Source organism: Zingiber officinale, chromosome 9A (assembly GCF_018446385.1).
Source record: "Zingiber officinale cultivar Zhangliang chromosome 9A, Zo_v1.1, whole genome shotgun sequence".
Lineage (NCBI taxonomy): Eukaryota > Viridiplantae > Streptophyta > Magnoliopsida > Zingiberales > Zingiberaceae > Zingiber > Zingiber officinale.
The window spans coordinates 124195759-124205043 of record NC_056002.1 but is presented as its reverse complement, the minus strand read 5'-3'; the positions used below and the strand labels follow the sequence as shown (position 1 = coordinate 124205043).

The 9285-nt window shown below is 40.6% G+C and overlaps 1 protein-coding gene across 1 annotated transcript; it reads left to right on the top strand.

The window, feature by feature from the left end:
- Window positions 1-5110: 5110 nt before the first annotated feature.
- LOC122020738 (metal tolerance protein 4-like) lies at window positions 5111-9285 on the top strand. Its single transcript, XM_042578757.1, has 7 exons — window positions 5111-5405; window positions 6208-6377; window positions 6542-6740; window positions 6981-7159; window positions 7247-7397; window positions 7529-7662; window positions 8876-9285. The coding sequence occupies exons 1-7, from the start codon at window positions 5219-5221 to the stop codon at window positions 9053-9055; spliced, it is 1200 nt and encodes a 399-aa protein (XP_042434691.1). The 5' UTR covers window positions 5111-5218; the 3' UTR covers window positions 9056-9285.

Below are 9285 nucleotides of genomic sequence, written 5' to 3'. Positions count from 1 at the left end.
GTCGGCGCGGCTCTACGGTTTAATGTCTGGGCTAGACGGCCTTTAAGGCTAACTCCTTACCAGGTCGAGCGACCTTGGCCTTCCTAACTTATCTTGCGGCAGAAAATACTCAATGTGCTTTCATCTTTCTACTTCTTCGGGCCGAACGGCTCAGGGTCTGCTTTGTCAGGCATTTCGGCTCGACCAATTTACCTCCGGCCGAACTGCGTGGGGCCTTCGTTCCTCGAGCGCTCGGCTCGACCCATTTACCTCCGGCCGAACGGCGCAGGGCCTTCGTTCCTCGAGCGCTAGGCTCGACCCATTTACCACCGGCCGAGCGGCGCGGGGCCTTCGTTCATCGAGCGCTTGGCTCGACCCATTTACCACCGGCCGAGCGGCGCGGGGCCTTCGTTCATCGAGCGCTTGGCTCGACCCATTTACCACCGGCCGAGCGGCGCGGGGCCTTCGTTCATCGATGACGATGCCTTATATTTGTTCTTTTGATTTTTCATTTCTGCATTTCAAGCGCCTTCGTTCCTCGAACGCTTGGCTCGACCCATTTACCACCGGCCGAGCGGCGCGGGGCCTTCGTTCATCGAGCGCTTGGCTCGACCCATTTACCACCGGCCGAGCGACGCGGGGCCTTCGTTCCTCGAACGCTTGGCTCGACCAATTTACCTCCGGCCGAACGGCGCGGGGCCTTCGTTCATCGAGCGCTTGGCTCGACCGATTTACCACCGGCCGAGTGGCGCGGGGCCTTCGTTCATCGAGCGCTTGGCTCGGTTCTTAATCACCATGAAGATAGGCCGCTCGGCCGAAAATGCCAATTGCGCACATTATAACCTTTTGCCTTCTACATTTCAAATATACAACCAAACGGAAAATATACAGCACATATTCTATTGGTGCACCTTTCACCCTGCCTCGGATAGGCTGGAGATAATTTGCGCTTCATGATGGATCCAAGTGCCAATCCATCTTCATCTGCTCGGCAGCTCGTCCACCCAACTCCCTCGTATGCGGTCGATTCATCGCCTGACATCAAACTCCCGCTCTTGAGGTTGCAGAAGGAGGGGCTTGCTATAAGTTGAATTCGGGAGATGAAGTATCTGCTTTTGAGGGAAATGGGACTGTGGCAGTCGGTGCTTCCGTTCGGCCACCAGATGCTGATGTTGCTCGCTGCTCAGGCCGCTCGGCAGATGCTTTCTGTTTTTGCTCCACAAGTTTGGCGACTCTCATCTCGACCAGAGCGTCCAACTCTTCTTGTGAGAGTGCCACATTGTGTATCCTTCCAGCCTCGTCCATTGTCTCTGTTCGGATGCAGGTGCATTCCCACAGACGGCGCCAAATTGATCCTGTCCGAACCAGGGGTCAACGAACGCTGGGGATGTGGCGCTCCCTATTAGATCCTCAGGTGCTCCGGCGAACCTGCAACAAAACCGAGCCGGGAGGGGTGTCCCGGCGACGGCCCTCCGACGCTCAAATCAAGCGAGGAAATAGATGAAGTGGCTTCAGAGATCCAGACGCGCGTACCTCCGGTGAAGAAATGGAGGCCTTATATAGAACTATCGAAAGAGCCCAGGCACGTCAATCAAAGCAGTCATCTGCTTTAGACCATACCCAAGTATGGGCCTGTCAGAAGAGCATATATGAGGCCATACTGCTACTGTATCCACCTCTCCTTGATGTGACGGCGAGATCTTCCATCGTGCAATCTTGTGTACGGCCTAATCATCAGACATGCCTTCTCTGACATCCCATATCCCGAGACAAGCGCATAGGCCGCTCGGCTACCTTTGTACCCTCGCCCTTATCTTGGCCGAACGGACCACCCGCTCGGCCCTTCGATCCCAGCCGATCGGGCTCCCGCTCGGCCCTTCGATCCTCCTGCCTTGGCGTCGGAAACCCAAGCCCATGGATGGGTTATCTCTAGCTCCGCTCGGACCATTACCCGCTTGACCAGCCTTCCATCCGTCCTTAGGCTGGGACCCTTCAGAGGGTGGGCCCCCTATTCTTACCGCCGGATCAAATAATATTTAGACTTTAAACTTTAGAGTTCAAAGTTTTAGGATATTGGGTTTAATTATAACTGAATAGTAGTCACCCGTAGTTGTTATAATATGAAAAATTGACTATTTCATTTTAATCAAAACTATTATATACAAAGTGCTATTATATCAAAATACTTTCTATCAAATTGATCAAAGATATTTAAACTTTATGAAAATCACTTTAAGTTGGTCAAAATCATTTTAAAAATAGTTGAAGCGGTTACTTAGGTAGCTATTACACAGTTATAACTAAACTCTAAACTTTAAATCTTAAAATTTTAAGCTATAAATCTTAAACTCTAATTATTATTATATCAAAATACTCTTTAAGGACTAAGTAAAAATATATTTAAATTTATTAAAATCATTTTAAATTAGTCTAATTTTTTTTAAAATAGTTGTAGAAGCTAGTAGATAGTTACTATAATGCTATAATAATATTGTATTAGATGTTACATGTTGTATCAATTACAAAATAATTTCTATACATTGTGCAAACTATAATTTATAATTTCTATATATTGTGGTAGCTAGCTAAGTCGTAGCTATTACGATAATGTTGAAATAAAAGATATTTTTTTTAGAATAAGACATCTTATGGGACATTTTTGATTTTTTGAAAAAGACACCCTTTTAATGATTTATATAATTTGAAGTTCCTTTTTAATTTTTGTCCTATTTGTTTATCAAGAATATGAGCTCAAATTAATTCCAGTTGTTCTCAAACCATTTTATTTTTATTTTATTTTACTTTTGCAGAAATCAAAATTAACTTGTTTTATAAGTCAATTGTATTCGTTTTTTCCCTAATTTTTTATAGGAAAATATATTGAAAAATGCTTTCCTTCATTTTTTTTATAAATTATTATTGTCTTTAATGATATTATATTATTTTTTTCTTCAATGTGGGAGTAAATTTATAGTTTTATTTCATTTTTATGATATGTTTTTAGCAAGTAAGATCATGCCTAACTTTATAATTTTTATTAACAATTTAAATATCCAATTAATTTAATAAGTCCGATTCTAAGTTAAGTTTTCTATCAATTATTAGGATAAATCAAGAAGTATTTATACATGATCATAATTTGTATTTTTATGTCTGTTTTTCACGGGAGAAAATATCCTCTATAGTACACCGTAGCTGAGATTTGAATCATAGATTTCTTAATTATTTATCAAAAGATCTAACTATTAGACCATGGATGATCTAACTTCATAATTGAATAGCTTTGTAGGGGAGATGTGTTAGAGAAATAATTTGTCGGAGATTTAGGAATTAGTCGAATTTAAATTACACTGAATTAAATTCAACTTATCTATCGAGATGATCTGAGCAGATAGTCTCACACTACCGGCAGGGGCTAGTTTCTTCTAAGTGCTGAAAGTAGACTGCATAGAATCCGAGCGAGTTGAGCGATCGAGCGGGCAGAGCAACCGAGAGAGTAGATTAACCGAGTGTCCGACCAAGTAGACCGAGCGAGCGGCCGGGCAAGTGTGCGACAGGACAAGCTTGTGGCCGAGTAGACAAAGAGGTCGAGCAAGTGAACGTTCAGCCGAGCGGACTGATCGAGCGGCCGAGCGGCTCTACAAGAGGTTGAGCAAGTAAGTGTTCCGTCGAATGGATTGAACGAGCGGTCGAGGGGGGGGGGGGGGGGAGACTGAGCGCTCTGCAAGAGGCCGAGCGAGTGAGTGTTCAGCCGAACGAATTGAGCGAGTGACCAGGTGGACAGACCGAGCGACCGTGAGAGCGACTGAGCGGGCAAGAAGCTGACTGGGCAGACAGAGAGACCGATCTGGTGAGCGTACCGAGGCCTGCGCTGGACACAGTTTTCTTGAAACAGATTCGCCCCACCTCCGACTGTGCTTCGAGGTTTACTCAGGTCGTCTGTTTCCCATGATACAATGGCTAATCGTGATTCATTCCCAACAAGTACTGGTGGTCACGACGTACTGAGTGGTACCCCGACTACTATCACGGGTACTCCGCCCGAGCTAGAGTTGCATGACAGAGGAGGAGAAAAACGGAGACAGAGAGCTACTCTTATTTTCTATGTTGCTCAGGACCATAGTCTCCCTTTATATAAGAGCACAATCTCTTCCAGCATTAAATGACGAATAATGACCATTCAATACTCAGGGACAACATCAATGGCCGACCATTATTATCTGGGAGGTTACAAAAACAATGGTTAATGCTTTCGTTACCTTCTTGAGTAGCAAAAGAATCTACGTGGTAAAATGTTAGTTGTTCCACTTAGATAAATTTTACCCTAGTCAATATGATTTAGTGCAATTTGAATTCTAAATTTGTACCCCTTGAATACCCACATATAAGAGAACTTCTCTCATGTATTTGTTAATATATATATATATATATATATATATATATATATATATATATATATATATATATATATATATATATATATATATATATATATATATATATATATATATAACACAATAAATATTTTAAAACTTCGTGGAACTAAATTTTCATTTATAATAGAGATTTATATGTTTTTCACTTTTTTTTTTATTCACATATATTCCACCAGTGATGACATCCTCTAGATAAAGACAAGTGACGATGACATGCACCAAAGAGTGAGGAGTGAGGTTGTAAAGAAAGACAACATCATGAGACAAATATCGTTACTAATAATTGGATGGATGGGTAAATGGGCAATGGCAATAGCTCCGTTCGCAAGAGGTAAATAAATGACTTCGACGCTAAAGAGTAACGCCAACAAGATGAATAACGACAATATTCCTTTTTTTCTAAATTTTTATGTACTATTTTTCGTTCAAAGTCTTCCCTCCGTAAGAAAGTCTACCATTATTAAGTACAACTCAATTATGCTCTGGGCTCTCGCCGTAAGGAATGCGACGGATCAAAGAAATTCCGGGGATTAAAATGGAAAAGACAACAACAAATGTCGCTTTTCAAATTCGAAATCCATAAAACAATATTTTAGGGAAAATACAATAATTAGCAAGAGACAAGAATAAGAAGCCGACGCCCGTGGCTTAGGGTGGGCGAGCTGTCATGGCTATAAATTACCTATATCACTAAAACCTTCCTCTCTCTCCTCCCTTCATTTGCCGATTGCCATTTGTGTCGCCTTCCCCTCCCCCCTCAGGAGGGACGAGAAACGCCTGGAGGAGGAAGCCGTAAGACGATCATGGCGGGCGGAGACAACGGTCGGGAAGCGGAGGAAGTCAGGACGCCGCTGTTGGTGCCGCGCAAGAACTCGGCGACCTCAATGAGGGGCGAGTTCGTGGCCAGGCTCCCCGATAAGGTGAGGCACGGCGTCGACTTGGAGAAGCCCTTCGCCCTCGACGTCTCCCGCTCCAAAGATCTCATCGAAGGTGATCGATCCGCTCATCCACCTACCCTCTCTCAGATTGCTCAAAGCTCGTTGTTTTAGGTTTCTTAAAACTTGCTGATCCAGTTTTCTTTGGGATGTTCGTCTCCCCGTGTAAAATGATTTGTTGGTGCAAGTTTTTGACTTCGCTCCGATTCCAAAAATTCAACTGTGGGCCCGCAGATGATGTCGATGATAAAAGGCTGAACATCTTTCTGGTCCCTTTCTGCTTGTAGAATAGTTGAAGCTTCAAAGAGGAGAACTTTCTGCTTGTAGAATAGTTGAAGCTTCAAAGAGGAGAACTTTCTGCTTGTAGAATAGTTGAAGCTTCAAAGAGGAGGAAATCTTTACTTTGAAGCAAGTCTGCTATTTTAATGTTTATATTACATAATTGTCCTCTATCATCCCGTTTTGCTAGAGGCTAAGGTCGCTGTTTTACTAATGATCACTAATTGAGTGCTATTGTTAAAATACACAGTGTACATTTTCTTCTAGTTTTTTACCAATCAAATTGTAATTATCATGCAGATCATCTATCAATCAGGATTTCTTACACCTTCAAAATGCCTTCGTTTCTTATTGGCTTTAAATAGCGCAAAAATGCATTTTTATAGTGCCAAGGAGATGCCGAACCCCAGTTTACTTTTGTTGGAGAGTTCCATTATTTTTCGCAAAAGGAACAATGGATGTTTTAGTGTACCACAAATTTTGTGTTGAAAGCTGACAACTCTATAGACACTGCTTGGTTTATGCTTATTGCAAGTTATGCGGTTGAATGCTAACCATTTTCTTGTTTTGAATTTTAGGGGTGAGAGAATACTACGAGAAACAATTTGCAACCTTGAGATCCTTTGAGGAAGTTGACTCCTTGCATACAAATACCATTGATGAGGATCAGGAACTTGAAGAGCAGGCAAACAGCGAATTTGCCATGAAGATCTCTAACTATGCAAACATTGTTCTCTTGGCACTAAAGGTGACGATTCTTGTACTCTGAATCTCTGCTGTTGTCTAACTTGTAGAAAGAGGAAAGGGTTATGTTTTGGTATTATTAGGGTTATAGATTGGCACTACCAGTATAGTGTATAATTGCTCAATCTCATATTTGTGAGTTAGAAATGAACTGGAATTTGATTGCAGATTTATGCTACTATTCGAAGTGGATCCATAGCTATTGCTGCATCAACACTTGATTCATTACTGGATCTTATGGCTGGTGGGATCCTCTGGTTTACGCATCTGTCAATGAAGAACATTAACATATATAAGTACCCTATTGGCAAGTTGCGTGTTCAGCCAGTTGGAATCATCATCTTTGCTGCTGTCATGGCTACTCTAGGTACAGATCTTTCCTTAAATCTTGCTTATGTTGTGACTTCATAACATTATTGTGCTTTAGACTTGTTTAGAGGTCCAATTTGACTGCTGCATTTGAATTCATTGCATGCTTGTGTTGATACTAGGAACACATTCTGAAAGTCTTCTTTGGCTGCTACTTGCTACAAGCTGAAAACAGACTATCACCCTTTTTCTCTGTTTGACTTTATGATGTCTATTCACACACATTCTGTTCCATCAGGATTTCAGGTTTTTGTTCAAGCCCTTACCCACTTGATTGAAAACACGCCCTCGGAGAAGATGACCTCGGCACAATTGATATGGCTATATTCAATCATGTTGACAGCCACTTTCGTAAAGCTAGCTCTGTGGCTTTACTGCAGAACCTCTGGAAACAAGATTGTCCGCGCCTATGCTAAGGTTCTACTTCTGATTATCTAAACTTTCATGATTTTGCATTTAATTCCATCAACATTTTGCTGATTTTGGTGGCTTGTTGATATCCAGGACCATTATTTTGATGTAGTCACCAACGTTCTTGGCTTGGCTGCTGCTATTCTTGGTGATAAATACTACTGGTGGATCGATCCTGCTGGAGCTATTATTCTTGCAATTTATACAATTACGAATTGGTCAGGAACTGTCTGGGAGAATGCAGGTTTGTCATTCTAACTGTAATTTTGTTCCAAGACTATTTCAACCATCATTCATTTCTGTGCTAACATATGTCGTGCTTCATAGTTTATATTTCACCAATCTATTTGTTGCTAATTATTGTGTTGATTGTAGTCTCACTGGTTGGGCAGTCAGCTCCACCTGAGATGCTGCAGAAATTAACTTACCTTGTACTAAGGCATGATCCTAAGATTAATCGCGTCGACACAGTCCGAGCTTATACATTTGGAGTCCTTTATTTTGTCGAGGTCAGTTTCTTACTTTATTGTTTTTTCTCGTCATCCTGATAGCATATTATTCTTTCAGTTTCCTTGCAGTGAATTAGAGAACGTACAGTTTAAAGGAAAAAAAAAAAAATCATGCAGCTTCTACACAGAAAATCAAGAGAAACATAATCAGATATTTCACATTTTCTTTTTCTTTTTTTTTTTTGTTCCATGGATAGTCACAAATAAAAAGCCATGACATAATATTTAACTATGTGTCTGCCATTTTCTCCTGCCAAGTAAAATCTCATGGTTTATATTCCCTATTTCATGGTCTTGATGTGTGAATAGACTAAAACAACTAATGCCTACTTAAACAATCCCACACTCGACTCTTTAACTGATGATGGAGGATTGAGTCCTAATTCACCATTTTAATCTTGGACAACTTTTATATATGTATATACACGCGCGCGCGCGCACACACACACATATATATATATATATATATAGTAGAAGAAGCATACGGCGAAAGAGATTAGTCTCAACTCCTGTTGCATAACACATTATATTTGTATGTCTAAAACCCATGGAATAACTCTTTGTAGAGAAGAAATACCCCTTTAAGGCATCCATTGAAAGGGATGTATTCTTTAATCAATGGAAAATTTACAAAATAAATTAAAATAAAGAATCTACTTGAATCAACATGTTATTTATCCATTCAACCGCTTTGATTTCTACAAAATGTGCAAGCACGAATTTTGTTGCAGAACCAATTATGTCATTCTCATCACTTCTTTAGTGCACAGTGATCTTTCTTGTAACATAGAAATAATTAGGCTACCCTGATTGATTGGCATGTCTTGACAAATTGAAATTATAGATGTTATCCAATGTGTTGCATATAAATCCAAAAGCATTAGGTACCATCTTTCTTAGAATATTATCGAAGAAGCTTTGAAAAAGTTATTGACTTCGTTTGATCTGTGTTCTCAGTACAGTGTGATTGACATGTATAATATAATGTCCATCCTATTTCTTGACTTTCATCATAAGATGGTATGCATACTTGCAATTTATTTCTCGTTGAATCTGTAATTGTTTCCTGTAAACTTAAAATATATATACATCTCTATATTATTTGTCAAAAACAATGAAATAGCACCAAATAATCAAATTTCCATGAAGCTCTTCATCCCAAATAAAAATGTGGTATTTTCAATCCCTCTTCATCAATTTCTTGTATCCGCAGGTTGATATTGAACTTCCAGAAGATTTACCTCTGAAAGAAGCCCACGCGATTGGAGAGTCCCTGCAGATAAAGATCGAGGAGCTTCCAGAAGTTGAACGAGCATTTGTACACCTCGATTTTGAATGTGACCACAAGCCAGAGCATAACATCCTCGTCAAGCTACCTAGCAGCCAACCTTGAACTTGCATCTTGAGTATATGCTGAGTTAATTTGCATACATTTTGCCTTCTGTAGAAGGGGATTTTATAGCTTGTCAAGCTAGCCGCAGCTTGGTTATTTGCTTGAAAAAGGTCGTAAACAGATGGACAATGGCTGAGATTGTGATATCAACTGAATTACTTGAAATCAGATAGAATTGTGTCAACCCTATAGTGTTCATTTGCATTAAAAGGCCCAAGTTTTTCATCTCA

Bases quoted from the DNA above. Each gene is read 5' to 3' on its own strand.
- LOC122020738 (XM_042578757.1), top strand. From the start codon at position 5,219: ATGGCGGGCGGAGACAACGGTCGGGAAGCGGAGGAAGTCAGGACGCCG. The intron at 5,406-6,207 runs GTGATCGATCCG...TTTGAATTTTAG, and splicing joins CTCCAAAGATCTCATCGAAG to GGGTGAGAGAATACTACGAG. The intron at 6,378-6,541 runs GTGACGATTCTT...ATTTGATTGCAG, and splicing joins TTGTTCTCTTGGCACTAAAG to ATTTATGCTACTATTCGAAG.